The sequence below is a fragment of the Thrips palmi genome, unplaced genomic scaffold, assembly GCF_012932325.1.
Source record: "Thrips palmi isolate BJ-2018 unplaced genomic scaffold, TpBJ-2018v1 HiC_scaffold_18, whole genome shotgun sequence".
Taxonomy (NCBI): Eukaryota; Metazoa; Arthropoda; class Insecta; order Thysanoptera; family Thripidae; genus Thrips; species Thrips palmi.
The window spans coordinates 12,131,032-12,147,737 of record NW_023144627.1 but is presented as its reverse complement, the minus strand read 5'-3'; the positions used below and the strand labels follow the sequence as shown (position 1 = coordinate 12,147,737).

At 50.0% G+C, this 16,706-nt stretch overlaps 3 protein-coding genes across 5 annotated transcripts in view; 1 reads left to right on the top strand and 2 right to left on the bottom strand.

The window, feature by feature from the left end:
* The window catches only part of LOC117645318 (inositol-trisphosphate 3-kinase homolog), a 29,218-nt gene extending 21,387 nt beyond the window's left edge, over window positions 1-7,831 (bottom strand). The window contains exon 1 of the mRNA XM_034385405.1: window positions 7,642-7,831. Coding sequence (XP_034241296.1) covers window positions 7,642-7,731 — 90 coding nt within the window. The 5' untranslated portion in view covers window positions 7,732-7,831. The remainder of the gene's footprint in view (window positions 1-7,641) is intronic.
* Window positions 7,697-14,224, top strand: LOC117645315 (AP-3 complex subunit beta-2). 2 transcript variants are annotated; one of them, XM_034385400.1, is made up of 21 exons: window positions 7,697-7,828; window positions 8,555-8,670; window positions 8,780-8,855; window positions 8,961-9,131; window positions 9,215-9,375; window positions 9,480-9,582; window positions 9,668-9,814; window positions 9,892-10,077; window positions 10,177-10,329; window positions 10,422-10,615; window positions 10,706-10,779; window positions 10,866-11,086; window positions 11,172-11,424; window positions 11,516-11,716; window positions 11,802-11,950; window positions 12,031-12,313; window positions 12,421-12,518; window positions 12,608-12,796; window positions 12,896-13,133; window positions 13,252-13,390; window positions 13,477-14,224. In XM_034385400.1, exons 2-21 carry the CDS (start codon window positions 8,564-8,566, stop codon window positions 13,622-13,624), a joined length of 3,291 nt encoding a protein of 1,096 aa, XP_034241291.1. In that variant the 5' UTR covers window positions 7,697-7,828; window positions 8,555-8,563; the 3' UTR covers window positions 13,625-14,224. The 2 variants fall into 2 exon arrangements, with proteins under 2 accessions (XP_034241291.1, XP_034241290.1); XM_034385399.1 differs by lacking the exon at window positions 7,697-7,828 and adding an exon at window positions 7,953-8,149.
* Window positions 14,220-16,644, bottom strand: LOC117645319 (soluble lamin-associated protein of 75 kDa-like). 2 transcript variants are annotated; one of them, XM_034385407.1, is made up of 6 exons: window positions 16,508-16,644; window positions 15,871-15,971; window positions 15,478-15,560; window positions 14,954-15,134; window positions 14,711-14,881; window positions 14,220-14,626 (listed from the first exon to the last, which is right to left on the bottom strand). In XM_034385407.1, the coding sequence occupies exons 1-6, from the start codon at window positions 16,519-16,521 to the stop codon at window positions 14,463-14,465; spliced, it is 714 nt and encodes a 237-aa protein (XP_034241298.1). In that variant the 5' UTR covers window positions 16,522-16,644; the 3' UTR covers window positions 14,220-14,462. The 2 variants fall into 2 exon arrangements, with proteins under 2 accessions (XP_034241298.1, XP_034241297.1); XM_034385406.1 differs by lacking the exon at window positions 16,508-16,644 and having other exon boundaries at window positions 15,871-16,501.
* Between the last annotated feature and the right edge of the window lie 62 nt (window positions 16,645-16,706).

Genomic DNA, 16,706 nt, shown 5'->3' with positions numbered 1-16,706 from the left:
CAGGGGCGTTCCACAGCCAAGGGGCGTTCCAGGAGTTGTCGCAGGGTGTGGCGCAGGCGTACCAGGGTCAGAGGTCACGGAGGAGGGTGTGGAGAGTGAAACGGGTAGCGCCTCTTATCAGCCACCCCGCCCCGCCAAGACTGCCGGCCCAGTCGGCTCCCCACGGCCAATTTCGACGAATTACCTAGCTTTCCGCGATTGAGTAGCGGGTCCCCGCCACGGTCCCCGCCACGGTCCCCGCCCCCGCTGCGCTGATCCGCGTGCGGCGCGGGCGGGGCGGGTCGCGTGGCGATACAGACATCCGGAGCCATTCACACGACTCGGCTTCACGGCCTGCAGCGGTACGCGGCGGTACGCCTTCGAATGCCTCGCATTTTGGCGCCAACGAGACGCAACGCGAGCAGTGCACTAGGCCCGCCAGGACAAATAAATCTTTAAAAAAATTAGCCACGTGTTGGACGCCACTTTCAGGATCAATGTCAACAAGAGTCGACAAGGCACATTCGTGCTGACAGTGCACCAGAAGCCCCTCAACGTCCTGGGCCCCGTGCGATTAGCACTGTCCCGCCTCGCCCCACCCCGCCCCGCCCCGCCCAGGGTCAGGTCGAACGCAGGGCGTCCCACGACGGCGTGTCTATCAATGAGTGGCCCGCTGCCCCGGTGAAAACCGGCAACTCCGAAATGGGTTTCTGGATCTCTGTCCGGGTCCCTGGCATCCCTGTGGTCAATGGACTGCCCAGGGACGGCCCGGGGGTAGCTGGCTGCAGAGCTGGCTGCAGGGGCGAGGCGCGCGGGGCGAACGTCTGCAAACAAGCTCAGGAAAAATCCAATGTTTTAACACCCCTAACTGAAAACACGGCGCACTACGCACGTATCTGCCGGGAAAGTTCCAGCCATTACACCTGGAAGCAAACAGGGAGTATAGATAGACTGGGACGCCGCGCCGCAGGGCGTGTCATGGCGTGCCACGGCGTGCCGCGTAGGACAGGCGGGCGGGGCGGGGCGGGGCGGGGCGGGGCCAGCACGCCCCGGCCGCACCAAATAACGCCCCTGCCACGCCAATCGGTCAGTGGGCTATCGAAGCATTCGAAGCGCCGGCCAATAATGAGATTGGCACTGCGGAAAAAAAATCAGCCATGGTCTGCGAAAAAAAAGCCCCAAGCCGCAGCCAGGGAACCTTTTACGTTCGTTTCAACCTTCGCACGGTCGTCCCAGGGGTTCAATTCGCCATTTCGACTGCTGACTGCAGTATGCGGCTGTATAAGTCGCGAATCCGCGTCACTGACCACAATGTAGGGGCTTTTTAAACAAGCTAGACCTCCTCACGGCCTCTCAAAGCGGGTCGAGGGTGTGCACACTGTGCCCTCCTTGCTCCACCTGCTTTGCATGGCGATGGCAGCCGATGGCAGCCAATGGCGTCAGGGCGCGCCTGCACCGCATCCCTTTCCTACCACAGTGCGCCAGACGGCCGGTGGAGGCGGCCAAAATCCCGGACGCGTTTTGAGCTCCCGAGCCGCCAAATGGGACTCGAACCGAACGTCTGACCCCACCAATGGATTGCTCTCCGAACGAGGAATCCATTAATGGGGTCACACGTTCGGTTCGAGTCCCATTTGGCGGGTCAGGAGCTCCAAACGCGTCTGAAATTTTGGCCGCCTGAGTAGGTTTTCTGGCCCACTGCGTCGGAGGCAAGCCACTAGCCGTCATTGGGCGCCCCATTAGACTACCTTAGGTTCGTCTACTTTTTATTCAATTTTTTTCCGATCACATTTTTTTTGTGCGGGTCTGCCAGCAGAGTTTCTGAAAACCAACTCATTCCTCGAACGAAGCCAGAGCAAACAAGCCCAGTACTAACGCGCAATAACCGACAGACACTGCCAAAGCAAACGCCGGCAAACGCCGCCCTTACCGGATGCGATGGTGGAAAGAGAAGGGGGAGGGGACGGCGCGCGATTCAAACGCAGAAAGAGTCGTGTCTTATTGCGTTTTGCGAACCGGGAAGGCATCCTCTCTAGCGGTCGGCAGAGCCGGAGGGCGGGGAGGAGAGAGGGAAAGAGGGAGAGAGAGGAGAGAGGGGGAGAGAGGAGCAGGCAGCAGAGGGTAGATAGTGCGACGCAATTTTATCGCACGACGTCCAGACGCGAGGAAAACAACTCCGGAATGCAACGAGACGCACGAGGAAATGACGACAAAAAGGGAGAAGAGAAGACGTCTCGCGACGGACGGATCGCACAGCAAAGAGGATTGAGCAATCGCAAAAAAATAAAAAGTCCGCGCACTGGCGGCGATGGGATTCGAACCCGCGCCGCGGACGTACCGTGAAGGCGTGCTGCAGGGCCTGGCGGACGCCCATCTTGTCCGCGCCGGCGTGGGCGGCATCCCCGCCCAGGCCGCAAACCGCCGCCAGCGCGGCCGGGGGGAAGTACCAGCGTCGGTTGGGCGCCGTGGTGCACATGTGCGAGTGCAAACTGCCGTCACGGCCGCGTCACGGGTTCGTCACGGGTCCGTCACGAACGTTACGAGCTTCGTCACGACGTCGTCACGAGCGAGGCCAAGGCGCGGCGGCGGTCACGGCGTTGTCACGAACGTGGTCACGGCGTCGCGCCTCGATGCAGCGGCGGCCACGGCCACACTGGCGCGCAGTGGCGTGGCGGGGCCAGGCGGGGCGGCCTCGGGTCACACACACTCACACACGGCGAGCGAGGCAGTGCCGTTATGGCCGCGCTGGGCCGCGCTGGGCCGGGCGTCGTACTTGTGGGAGGGGAAGTACATCTTGCAGGGCGGCCGGCCGGCCGGGCAGACGAGCGGTCCGATTTCCGCGGCCGTGCTGTACGCCGTGAAGGTGATAGGGGCGGTGAAAGTGGCACCCGAATCGGCCCGGCCTTTCGCGCACCCCCGCGGGACGGCCCGCGAGAGCGAGAGAGACGGCATGGCCCCGGCAGTGGGCGGACGGCGGCGGACGGCCTCAAGAGGGTTGCGTCACCCCCAATACAGTGGAGAGCGATGAATGGTGTCTGAATGCGGCGCCAGCCTTAGCTTCAGCCAGGCGGCCCTCCAGCTGGGCCAACACAACAACAACAAATGACGAGTCCCTCCTCGACGACGTGCACAGACAGCGAGCAGCCAACCAGACAGAAAACAGCAACAAAGAACACCGCGACGCGCCGCGACGCGCCGCGACGACTCGGGAAGGCGTGCTTTTCTCGCTTTTCTCCGTCCCTTTCCTTTCCCCCGTGCTGATAAGGCCGCGCGACTTTCCCGCCGTCGATACGACGCGAAATGGACCGCCGGGTGTAAAAATAGCGGAGAGGGGGCGCTGCTATTGCCACGCTTTATCGGCACTAAAGAGAGGCGGCAATTAAAAGAAAAATTACAATTTGCACACTGGCAGAGATAAGCCGGACTATAGCAACACGCAGGCGAGCGAGACAGTCAATGGGAGTCTGAATCCAAATCGAGATAGCCTCGTTTCGGCCGCCTCCCCGTTGCTAAGGCGGAACGCGCGGCGGAACGAACCAGTGCCTTGCAGCGCCTTGCTTGCAGCGCCTTTTGTCCGCCGCTGTTTTTCGTTTTCAGCAAGGCGTGCGGCGTGGCGGCAAGGCGGTGCACGGTTCCACACTCCAGGCGGATGGCCGCGCCTGGCCGAGCCTGGCCGAGCACAGCGAAGCAGCGAAGCCCACAGCCGCGTGACGTCAAACATGACCTCCGCGCCGTTCGCTGCTTCGCTGCTTGGCTGTCGCTCGTTTCAGCCCGAGTCTGCAGGCCGCTCTGCCGCTCTGCGTCGCTCCGTCTCCGTCGCACCCCAGGGGCGTGTCCCCGAGAGGTGCGAGAGAGACGGCACGCCACTTGTGCCCTCTTGACCCCGGCAGCCCCGCAGCTTGCCCCGCAGTGCACCAAGCAAGGGTTACACTTACACTGGTATGCGCTTCAAGTCCAACACGCCCGTCGTCGACTTTGAGGCAATATTTGCTCTCGCGGCTCGGCCGTGTGTCGCTTCGCTCGCCGCGAATTTGAAAACCTTATTCAGACAGCCTTGAGAGCCCCGCGCCGCCCCCGCCAATGGCGTGCCATGTGGGAGGCACGGCAAGTTCAAGTGAGCTGTACAGTCCGCGTGAGTAAGGCCCTCGACGGCCACGTTCACAGTATGGCTCACAGTGTGGCACACTGTGTGGCACACAGCGCGGCAAGCGACTCCAGCCGTCCTCGCCCTGTTGACACGACCAAGACCACTTTTTCGGAGGGCGCGAACCCCGGACACGCTCTAGCGTCCATCCGGCATTCTAGTCCTTTTTCCCCGGCGAGGCAGCGGGTCTCGGCCAGCATCCGACCTGGTGCCGTTGCCCGCGAGCGCCGCGGGCCGCGCCGTGGGCCCCGCGGGGGGCGGGGCTCGGCGGGGCTAGGCGGGGCTAGGCGCGGCAGGCTCGCGGCCAGCGACGCCACGGACCTTACAGTCCCGAGACCGTCTCTCTCGCACTCCCACGGGACGCCGCAAGGGACGCCGCAAGGTTCGCCGCTGGAGTGCAAGAGAGAGGCCTGCCGTGCGGCCGGCCGGCACGCCTAGCGGTACGCACGCAGGCACGTCTCTGCCCCGGACCATGGACCTCATGGACGCGTCCATGGATCCCCCGGACCAAAGTTGTCCTCCGCGCCAAGTAGAGCGTGGAGGTCGCGGTGCAGGCCGTTATCGCGACGCCACACCGTCCGGCCGTCCCGGGCGGGGCGACCCGCTGACCTCCGCGGCCTCCAGCACGTCGCCGATGACGCCGCAGTCAATCACTCTTGATAGGCCCTCCGCCAAAGCGGCCAGCGGGCCAGCGGCACTAGGAAGTGGCCGCTAACGCGCCAACGGCTAGATAAAGGGCCAGCCTTGAGTCGTTTTCGTCGCTCCGTCTCTCTCGCACCCGCCTGGAACGCTCCATGGGAGCGAGAGAGACGGAGCGACGAAAACGACTCTCGGAATCAGTCTGCTGCGCAACGAGTAACAAGCCACGCCATTCAAACCGACCGATTGGCCCTTGCTCCACGGGGCTCCGCGGGGCTCCGCGGCACGGGGCTCGGCTTGGCCGCTTGGCCGCTCGGCGCGTGGGAGTGGCGTGCCGGCGTGCCGCGCCAAGACAGAGACACTCCGTCCATGACCGCAGGGGCGCGAGAGAGACAGAGCGACGCGATAAGACGCTCTTCGGACAGACAGGGAAATAAGAGCAGTGCGTCGGATTGGCGCTTTGCTTTTCAGCGGCAGCCAGCGGCAGCGCGACGGGACGGGGCGGATTCGTTCCACGAGAGAAAGGAGTGGCCGGGCGGCGTGGCGTGGCCCGGCGTGCCGCTGCGCCCTGGCTGCCTTCCTCGCCGTGCCGGCCGTGCCTTTTGCCAGCGTGCCGCCAGCGTGCTCTGACGTCAATGCGTGCTTGCCAATGCGGTCGGTACAGGCACGCACAAAATGGCCGTATCGCCGCGCCGAGCAGGTTCCAGGACAGCAGCGCGCCGCCGTGCGCCGCCGAGCCCGGAGGACGAAAGCCGATCCCCTGGACGCCGCCGTAGAGTTGCTCCCAGAGCTGGCCATGACCACCAAACCGTCGTCCGACCGCCCCACAGTGGACCAGAAGACCGGTGGAAGCGGCCAAAAGTCGAAACGCGTTTTGAGCTCCAGAGTCGCTAAACAGGACTCGAACCGAACGTGTGACCCCACCAATGGATTCCTCGTTCGGAGAGCAATCCATTGGTGGGGTCACTCGATCGGTTCGAGTCCCATTTAGCGACTCTGGAGCTCAAAACGCGTCTAGAGTTTTGGCCGCCTCCACCGGTCTTCTGGCCCACTGTGCGCCCCGGCAAATGCAGCCGTGCTGCGGGGGCATAAGTACTCCATGTGCGACATGCGCGCCAAAACGACGACGCGTTGCTCCACTCTCCAAGGCTGGCGACAGATTGGTACTTGCATTCGACGAAGCGACTGGGGCTGCATTTCGAACTGCCTTCCGCCAGCGCGACGCGATGCCGTGGAGACGGGCGGGTCGTCAGCGTCACAGCCTCGGCCACAGCCAGCAAGGCACACGCCGTGAGGGCAGGCAGCCCAACGTGCAGCAGCCCGGTACGGCGCCATCCGGGACTGCCTACCCAGCAGGCTGACGCCCATGCTCTCTCTCTCTCGCACTCGCGGGGCGTTCGTGAGGGTGCGAGAGAGACCGCCTGCAGCGAGGGAAGACGCTGAGGAGCGGACCGCGGGACTAGACGTCAAGACGGTCATCTGGAGCGTGCCAATCTCCAGACACGAAGCTGTCTCCCTCGCACTCGTGGGAGCGGCGGCTCTGTGCTGAACCGCTCTGCCCGCTCTGCCGCCCTGACGGTCCAGAGATACGGCACCCCACCTATCACCACGTACGGGGCGGCCAGGCGGGCGGCGGCACCCCCTACCCAGGATGACGGTCCACACGGAGGCGGCGGGGCGCTGCAAGTTTCTGCTCCCGAAATAGCGTTCTCACGGTGGGCGCGACTGCGCGTATGAGCTGCATGGATGCTGGCAGCTCTGCCAGTGACGCAAACGGAGCGGAGCGCGGCTCCATGGGAGGGCCAGGGGAGGGCCAGGGCACGGAGCGCAGCCACTCGAGGAACTTTCCGTCCAACTGCCGGGCCGGACTGGCCGGCGGACCTGGACGGGACGGACTGCAGGCTTAGCTTAGACCGGCCTGGTCCCGGTTCTGCGCCTCCGTGCCTTGGACGCCAACCTACCACACTTCGACAGGTAGAAACAGAAGTCTTGTTGATGGGCCTCTTGTCATTTAGCGCCCTTTTTATTTGCGCCTTACACTGCTAATCTAATTATTAAAAAATAAAATTACGTTAAATTGTTTTGATGGTGTAGGACTCTAGACATGGGGCAACATGAAGGTGTCCTCGCTCCTGAAATGGGTCAATGGAGCTTCCCGCGCTCACAGTTTACGGTCCAAGCAGAAGAAATAGGTACCGTAAATCTTTTGGAGGTTGACAAAATTCTTTTTGCACTAATTACATGTGACAGCTGAAGGCCATAATCAAACCTAACTTCAAAAGGTTACAGATAAAACACTGACAAAGCAACCCAGTTACCACCAGCGTCAAAGCCAAACTGTCATCAGGCTGGCGTGTAACCAACAAAGTAACGCAACACTCAACAGGACACCAACCCCCAATTTAAAGGCCGCACCAGGATTACTGACCACTGACCAGGGTCAAAGAAAGCGGGCTGACAACCCTCGTCGGGCCTCGACGGCCACACCAACGATGCTAAACGCCCTCAACGCTATGCAAAGGATGTGGCAGGACAGGCAGGGACTGGGATGTGTTGGCACGGAATGTAAACAAAGTACACGCCGATTCGTGTGGCGCGGCTGGTGCGCAGTGGGCGGGGTGGGGCGGGGTGGGGCGGGGAGGGGCGGTCTTCCCCGAGTCCCGCGGCGGCGCTGTCGCCCGTTTGCCGAGTCGCCGTGCGTCGTGCGTTTTAACGAAAAGGGGCCCCAGCCGGACGCGGCCCGCAATGTTTTGGTGGCGCGTGGAGGTTAGGGGCCGCTCCGCGCTCCGCCCCGCTCGCAACGCAATGCCGGTGGTTGCCCTTCCCTCTTGGTCTTCCCTCTCGCTCGCTCTCCCTCGGCGGACGGCCGCACCACTCACCTCTCGCTCCGAGCTGCCGTTCCTGCCATTGCGAGCCGCCGAGTACGACAAGGGAGGAAACTGGATCGCAGAGGCAGCCGTGGACGCCATCTTCGCTTTCAGCTTCCCAGTCCCAGTCCCACTGCGCGGAGTGGAGCTGTTTGGTTACTTGCTCGCCAACGGCCTCAACGTTAGACTGGAATGCAAGGTCTCTCGCTCTCTCACACTCACGGCCGACGGCCAAGGCGCGAAAAGGACAGTACGCTTTCTAGTGGCGCTGTCACGTCACGACGGCGGACCCAGGAACTATCTAGAGTTCTTTGATATCCGGTCCGGCGTGATATCAGGAAGGCCGTGATGAGCTCAGCTAACTGAACTGGATTATGCGTGCCGTGCCGATAATGTTTTTGTTGAGGATTTTTGTTGTTGTTGTGTTGTCGTAGCCGCTCTCTCTAGGGGGTGGTTTTGTTATGTCACAGGGAAGGTTATAGATTGGCATTTAGTTGATCCTCTTGCTTGATTTTGAAAGGTAAACCTATGTTTTAAACCGCAACGTTTTTCACAGTCTGAAATCGTACTTGGTTCAGCTGTAGATCATCTATGTCAGCTTTTACAGATGTGTCAACAGTGTTAAATTTAATCAATTCATGGGCTTTGAGTCAGTTCTTTTCCCCTTGTTTCTATGGTTTCATATTCGTTGGGTTTTCATTTTAATCATCAAGTGTTTTAAATCCTTTATCACTCCAATTAAACTAGATGAATCATATCTAACCTCAACAACCCCTCTAATCAGATGTCACCTGCAGATAGTGGCCTAAATTCTATATCTTTAACAAGGCGATATTTATTACCTGTACTTTGATAGACATGCACCGAAATCATGACCTATTACCACACTAGAATCTCATTTCAACTTGATCTTTATCTGTTTCAGTGAAAGACAATGTCTAACAACGGCTCTTACAATAATGATCGCCCTGCTTTGGCAGTGGAAGCAGAGCTAGCTACAGATCCTGCGTCAGGAGGGTTCTTCCACTCAGATTACAAAAAGTAAGTGTTCCTCTCACTTTTCATTTAAGAATATGCCCTCAGTTCACTGCATTACTCTCATTAATTCTAATGTCTTATCCATACCTTTCTCTCTCTTCTGCATTGACAGGCATGATGACTTGAAACAGATGCTAGACAGCAGTAAAGATGGTTTGAAACTTGAGGCCATGAAAAGAATTATAGGGGTACGTTATTGGTTTCATAAAGTACTTTTAATATTAAACATATGGACAACATTTTGGCCCTTGGTCATTGCTCTTCTAATATTTATTGTCACATTTCTGCCTTAGATGGTTGCAAAAGGTCGCGATGCATCTGATTTATTCCCAGCTGTTGTGAAAAATGTTGTTTCAAAGAACATTGAAGTGAAGAAGCTAGTATACGTTTATCTAGTTCGGTATGCTGAAGAGCAACAGGACTTAGCACTTCTATCAATATCCACATTTCAAAGAGCTTTGAAGGTACATTGACTGTTCTTTATTTATTTGCCTAAGAATTGTGGTTATTTAAGCTTATAAACATGGTTTTGTGTGGTTTTTTTAAGGATCCTAATCAGTTAATTAGGGCAAGTGCTTTACGAGTACTTTCCAGCATCCGAGTTACAATGATTGTACCAATAGTAATGCTTGCTATCAAGGACTCAGCGTCAGATATGTCGGCATATGTTCGGAAGACTGCTGCTCATGCCATTCCCAAACTCTACAGGTGAGTTACATGAAGTAATTTCTATTAATTTTTCATGTTTGATTTTATTCTTAGAGTGCAGAAGTATTACTCTAAACACCCTCAATTTATTCTCCTAATATTAGTTTGGATCCTGAACAAAAAGAAGAGCTCGTTCATGTAATTGAGAAGCTTCTCTCTGACAAAACAACTCTTGTTGTTGGATCTGCTGTCATGGCATTTGAAGAAGTAGGAACAATGTTTGCAATTTATGTTTGTGATAAAAGTATTTGTCCCTTGATATGATACTTTCACCTGTGATATTTTGTTGCAGGTTTGTCCAGAACGGATTGATCTCATTCATAAGAATTATCGCAAACTATGTGATTTACTTGTTGATGTTGACGAATGGGGACAGGTTGTCATTATTAACATGTTGACACGTTACGCTCGAACTCAGTTTACTGATCCGAACACAGAGGTACTTGCTGATTGTTCTTTTCTTAATATATCGTTTGTTGTGTATAATTATTAATTGCTATTTCTTTTCCATTGTAGGAAGGGGATGATGAAAATGAAGAGAACTCCATAGATGAAAATGATAACTCTGATAGTGATGATGGCAAGCAGTCCAAAAGCAAGGGCAAAACTACTGAAAAAAACAAAAAGACTTACACTCTAGATCCAGATCATCGTCTTCTTCTTCGTAATGCAAGACCTCTATTACAGAGCAGAAATGCCTCGGTCAGTTTTTCTTTACTTGGCATTTTATCTCTATGTGTATTTTACAATTTCTCACTGTATTTGAATTTTGTGAAAAAAAATGGTTGTTACCTGTTCCAGGTGGTAATGGGTGTGGCTCAAATGTATCATCACCTTGCACCACGCTCTGAAGTTATTTTCGTTGCCAAGGCCTTAATTCGTCTCTTGCGATCTCACCGAGAAGTTCAATCAGTTGTTCTCAATTGTATAGCATCAATGTCTACTCAAAGAAAGGTTTGTTTTTATACATTTTGAATGGAGCACTTTGATGTGCAGTTTGCTTGCAGTGCCTATTTTGAATTTCCTAACTGAATTTCCTCTTGCAGGGAATGTTTGAACCGTTTTTGAAAAGTTTTTTTGTGAGAACAAGTGATGCTACTCATATTAAATTACTGAAGCTTGAAATTTTAACAACATTGGCCACTGAAACAAGTATATCTGTAATTCTTCGAGAATTTCAGACTTACATTAGCAGCAATGACAAAGAATTTGTTACTGCAACAATTCAAGCAATTGGGAGGTCTGTTTTTTGTAACACTTCTAGTTTCTCTCTTCTCTTGATTGTCAAATGTGAAATCTTGCCTAACTTTTTTTTCTGCTTTGGTTTTAGGTGTGCAGCAACTATTAAAGAAGTAACAGACACATGTTTAAATGGCCTTGTCTCTCTCCTCTCAAATAGAGATGGTATGACTTCTATTATATTTTTAAAATTCGTGTTCCATTGATTGACTAGCTGACAACTAATACCATTTGCCTTGTCCCATTTTCAGAAGCTGTTGTGGGAGAAAGTGTTGTAGTCATCAAGAAACTCCTACAGACTCAGCCTGCAGAGCACAAGGATATTATCACACACATGGCTAAGTTGGTAGATAACATAAGTGTGCCTGCTGCACGAGCATCCATTTTGTGGCTCTTAGGAGAATACTCTGATAGAGTGCCTCGCATTGCTCCAGATGTCCTCAGAAAAATGGCTAAGAACTTTATTAATGAAGTATGTTTTGATGGCATTGTTTGTTTGACCCTAAGCCTGTGATATGTCATCTGATTTTAACTAAGGTAATTTATTTTCATTCTAGGAAGATCAAGTAAAACTTCAAACTTTGAATCTAGCTGTCAAGTTGCATTTGGTGAACCCTAAGCAGACAAAGTTACTCTGCCAGTATGTTCTCAACTTGGCTAGATATGACCCCAGTTATGATATTAGAGACCGTGCAAGGTTCTTGAAACAGTTTGTTTTCCCTTCTAATGAAAATGCAAAGCTAGCCAAGAGTGCCAAGAAGATATTTTTAGCAACTAAACCAGCTCCTGTTTCTGAATCTCAGTTCAAAGGTAAATATTGACCAAGAAAATAATTCCAAAAATGACAATGCACAGCTTTAAAACGCAGGGTTTTCTCTTCTCATTTGTTGTGCTATTGCAGATCGGGAACAATTTCAATTGGGCTCCCTTTCCCATTACATCAATACTCGCGCCGTGGGCTATCACGACCTGCCGGCTTTCCCGGAGGTGGCTCCCGAGTCGAACCGGGGTGTGAATGCTCCGCCTGAGTGGATCGGAACCAGAAAGGAAATGAAACGAAGAGGCGAGGTGTTCTACAACTCTGACAGTTCTCCTGCTGATGGTTTGTAATTACTGACAGCAGCTCCTAAAAATTATATTTATCGCAAAATTTTAAGACTTCTCTTTCCTTGTTTCTCTATGCACAGAAAGTGAAGAAGATTCAAGTGACAGCGATGACAGCTCCAGCGATAGTGATGACAGCAGCAGTGATAGCTCGAGTAGCAGCGACAGCAGCAGTAGTGAGGACTCTGACAGTAGCAGCAGCAGCAGCAGCAGTGCTGAGTCTAGCTCTGAGGTATGGATTCAATGCCATATCTTAACCATTTTACATAATTTTGTATGGGTCTCCAGTAACTAACCACTCTGCATAATTAGGAGGAGGTGCGGAAACCACCACAGCGTAATCGTGTGGTAGTTCAGAAAGATGCTCCTACCTTAGAAAGTGGAGGATCATCATCATCTGACAGCAATGATAGTGAGGACAGTGACCCTCCACAAGTTTTGCCGAAATCTCGCAAAGGTCGTCAGAGTGACAGTGACAGCAATTCTTCTTTGAAGAAAAAGGAAGCTGAGCACAAACCTAAGCAAGGAAAACAGAGCACCCCAGACAAAAAGAAGGAACGAACAAATCTTGATTTGCTCCTTGAGCTTGATGACTGTACGTCAAATTTCAACCATCTGCATAACTTATTGCTGGGTTTACTGTTTGCAAATGCCTTTGTATTTAAAATAATACTGTATATTCTATTCTTATTTGGCTTTCAGTTGCTCCCGCTGCACCCTTAATGACACCATCATTAGGAGGGTTCCTGACACCGAGCATGCCAGCAATGAACATTGTTCCATCCACATCTGGCATCCAGGTAAACGTTTTCTGTTTCTACTGAAATTTGCTACATTAACATATGTGTACTGTATTTTCATCTTACCATGTCTTATGAAATTTTTTCAGCCTTCTGGCCCAAGTTTTGTCCCATTAAGAAGTCAAGAACTGGTGAACAAGGTGTCAGGAAGAGGATTTGCTATTTCTTACAGATTTACTAGATCACCACATTTGTTCTCGTCTAAAATGACATCAATTGAGCTTACCTTTTCCAACCAAGGGACTGATGAAATAACAAACCTGAAAATGGGATCAAAGGTAAATGGGACCTCTTGTTCTTTGAGTTAATCCTGACTCTGTGGATTGTGTTTAATATAATAAGCATACTAACAATAATCAAATAACCTCTTTGAACAGGATTTGCCAAAAGGATTATCTGTGCATGAGTTTGCTCCTGTCAGCCTCATAGCCCCAGGATCATCTTTGTCAGGAACTGTTGGCATTGATTGGAATGATACTACACAGCCTGCATCATTTGATGTTGTTTGGACTGTGGCTGAAGATGAACGCAAGAGCCCAATCTCAATTAAGCCAAATGTGGGAGAACTTATAACTGCTGTCACTATGGCAGACTTTCTTTTCCTCTCAGAGCAAGGTAAAGTAAATGAGTTCCTGATTCTACATCATATTTGCTTTTATAATTTTTAGACTTTCCTTTTCTTTTGTCTTTTGAAGGACATGCATGAAATCGTTATTGTTTTCCTTGTTTACAGGAAAGTTGCGTGGCATGAATGAACATACAGCAGAGTTTAAACCCTCTGCTGCTTGTATTGATACCAGGAGCATCTCTAATAAAATTTATGAAGCAGCCAATGTTGCTTCTATTCCCTCTTCTGACTCAAAGGTTCTGAGGTAAGCTGTACAATTTGTAATCCAGTTTTCTATGCGTCTCATTTTCTCTTCTTTCTCGTTTGCATAAGGTTTTGATTTTGTTTCAGGTTTGCTGGACAAACACTTGCCTCACAGTCTCTAGTTCTCATCACTGTTAAAGTTCAAGACACCATGTTGAGTTTGTGTGTCAATTGTGAGAAGATGGTTATCGGTTCCATGTTATGTAACGAAATCAAAAGTGTTCTTCGTCAGTAAGAAAATTTTCAGATTTGAATTGGTCATTTTATAAATTCTGTATGATCAACTATTTGCATGTAATTGGTATAGGAAAGAGAAAATGTAAGAGCCTTAGTGAATATATTGAAAGAATTGTTTATCTATGTAGGCCTTTGTATGTGTTATTGTTCTTTGTTATAAAATTTACTGAGATGTTGTTATCATTTGTCTGAATCTGTGATGCCAACTGGGCATAACGAGAATGTTTATCTTACAGTATGTTATATGTAGCACTGGATATGCGAAAGGAGGGAAAATATCATATCTTCTTAGAAACAAGCAACATCTTTGTTGTCTTTTTATGAGGTGTAATTGTGAAAAGCTTATCTTTGACTTTTGGCCTAAGCTTATTTTTAATGAATATAGTGTATTTTGTTATGTTCATTATAGTTCTCATGACAACTGAAAGTAATTTCACCTATCATTACCGAACCATGGGTAAGTTTGAGTTGCATTGCAGTCATGACCACATGATCTAAGACTGATAAAAATCCTGTGAGCATCAGTTTCATTCCATATTACAGTACTTCTCCAGGTCAAATATTAGTGTCTTAAATAAATGTACTTTGCCAAACAGAATTTGTTTGTTTTATTCAATGTGAGAGTAAAGAACCTTTGCTCATTTAAAAAAAAAGAAAAACTTTTCCTATGAAGGCAACTAGGATTTGCATTATGTACACTACTTTTCCTAATTTAGGGCTTGACTCAACTCATGCACTACAGTTAAAATTATTTCAATTATTTACAGAGACAGGGCAATCTGTGATATTCCTGAAAATATCTTTGGTATTTCATAGTGGTGTCAGATCTCATTTTCTTAGATAATACTTCTTCTGACTAGATCATGGTTGGAGCTTCGTGCCATGTATTTATGACGGATTGTGTACCACACCAGCTTTCTGCAGCCTTCATTTCCTGCTCCACTAATTTCCCAAAACCTCCGTCTATGGACTTTGCTGTCCACCAGAAACCTTGAAAGGACTGAAACAGAATATTTCATCAGTTATGTTAACAGTTATCAATTAATTTAAATATAATTTAAGAAAAGGATTGTAAACACTACACCTTTCACCATGGAGTCAGAGATGGGTTGACTGAAACCAAGGTCATCATGTGATTCTGACAAAGCTTCAAGGAGTGTTCTAACATGACCTCTTCTGCGGTATGAAGATCTTACAAAGATTGTATCAATGGTCATCATGGCATAACTCTCTACAGTTTTCTCATATAATGCTCCTACAGTTAAAACATAAAAATATAGTGAAAATTTAAAAAAAATGTTTCAGCAAAAAAAGAAAATAATGTTACCTCTTGGCTTCAAAGTGCAGAACCCAACAGCTTTGCCACCCACCCAAAGCAAGTAGATAACATCTGTTGGGTCTGGTGTGTCAAACAAAGCCTCTTTGCAGTCAGGATTTGGCGGCTCCATTGTCCGGTAGACAACTTGGGAGAGAGTCCAGTGAACAGCTTTGTCCCATAGTCCCTCAGCCTGTTTAGACATACAGTATGAAAAGCACTTTCCAATTTAACCAGTAATAGTTTTCTTTTCTTGTGTTATTTCTTAAAATTAGTTATAAATTCTTCTTTTTTTGTTTTAGACATAGATAAGTTTTTAATGTGATAAGGCATGTGACAAGAATCCTTTGGGTTTGTGGCCTTTTCATCATATGCATTATCAAAATGATAAGAGAGTGCAAGCCTCTTCATATACATGACCTCTGACATTCAGTCTGAGATTACAAAATTATTAAAACATCAGTCTTATTTTTGAAACCAAAATAACTAGGTCAGTTTATCATTTGTGAAATAAATTCTTCAAAGAAATATCTTACAAGGGTCCATCCATCTTCTTGTGCTGGATCCAGCAGGCACTGCTTCACTGGAATCCATTCTTGAACGTAGTAGAGACCAACACCTGAAATTATGGGGAAGATAGGATGGATTAAAGCCCCTGACTTAAAACTCTGTCAAACTTCATATGATTTTAGTTTTTTTTTTTTTTCAACTTTTTTTTTTGTGGCTTAGGAATTTTTTTAAGAATTCATGAAAGTAATGGACAAGCCGTCAGAAAATATGAGGTGGGCAGAGAGCAGTTGATATGAAACTACTGCCTTTTGCTGCCCTTAGAATTTTTTTGTGTTGTCTTTACAAAAAATAAAAGAAGATGGAAAGTTTTGAATGGGGGAAAAGTTGGCAACTTAGAAGGAGACACCAAAGTTACCAACACAGGCCACACGTTGGACAAAGGATGCCCTCGATTCCAGGCAGTATTTGAGTTGTGTCTGTCGACAACTCAGGGTCCTCCATGTTCACCACCTGCTCACACCTGCAATAGAGACAAATGGGTGTTTCCGCCCCCCAAACTCCTTCCTTCCTACCCATGCAACAGTAAAGAGCTCACAATGCTCCAGTTTGATTTCTTTTTATTGCCAGTTTGAAAACTAAAAATGGAACGCTCCTTGTCTTTCATCGTTCATGCATAACCGCCATGTTTATCTTATCAGTGGATGCCCAGGCAGGACTTAGTAACAGGACTCTCAGCAACAGAGCTGACCTTGAGACAAATTATATCACACATCACATGTTACATATGGGCCTTAAAAAGAAAAGGAGAGTAAGGCCAATGCACCTCGCACTGGCTCCATCTCATTTTCTATTATCAAACATATATTTTTTCATGATAAGGCCTCCAACCTGCTGATATCACGTCAGCTGTGTGACGTTATGCAACTCGCCACTTGCACTCCGACGACCTGCCTCACCCGCACGTGCACTCCATAGTAAATTGTTGCCTGAAGGCGTATGGACAGCAAACCTTTTTTCGCGTGTCCGATGAACGGTGGAATGAAAAAATGGACTCACCTGTGGCACTCCATGTCTGATCACCTGCAGTGATGCTGCACCCGCGGAGTGAACTGCACCGAGTTGTGTTGTGGCGGTCTTGTTTCAACCACGAAGCGGGTGTAGGTCATACTGTCAGGTTCAAGTGCAGACTGTCAACTTCATTCTTCACTGGGATCTATCCCTTTGAACGTCGCAAAAAACAACAAAATGAAAAAAT

What these genes read in the sequence shown, in the direction of transcription:
- LOC117645315 (XM_034385400.1), top strand. Translation starts at nt 8,564, where the DNA reads ATGTCTAACAACGGCTCTTACAATAATGATCGCCCTGCTTTGGCAGTG. An exon ending in TCTCCTCTCAAATAGAGATG is followed by an intron (nt 10,780 to 10,865) that starts GTATGACTTCTA and finishes TCCCATTTTCAG; the next exon opens with AAGCTGTTGTGGGAGAAAGT. An exon ending in ACCTGAAAATGGGATCAAAG is followed by an intron (nt 12,797 to 12,895) that starts GTAAATGGGACC and finishes CTCTTTGAACAG; the next exon opens with GATTTGCCAAAAGGATTATC.
- LOC117645319 (XM_034385406.1), bottom strand. Translation starts at nt 16,027, where the DNA reads ATGGGTAGGAAGGAAGGAGTTTGGGGGGCGGAAACACCCATTTGTCTC. An exon ending in TTGTCCAACGTGTGGCCTGT is followed by an intron (nt 15,561 to 15,870) that starts GTTGGTAACTTT and finishes CCATAATTTCAG; the next exon opens with GTGTTGGTCTCTACTACGTT. An exon ending in CTCTGACTCCATGGTGAAAG is followed by an intron (nt 14,627 to 14,710) that starts GTGTAGTGTTTA and finishes ATTCTGTTTCAG; the next exon opens with TCCTTTCAAGGTTTCTGGTG.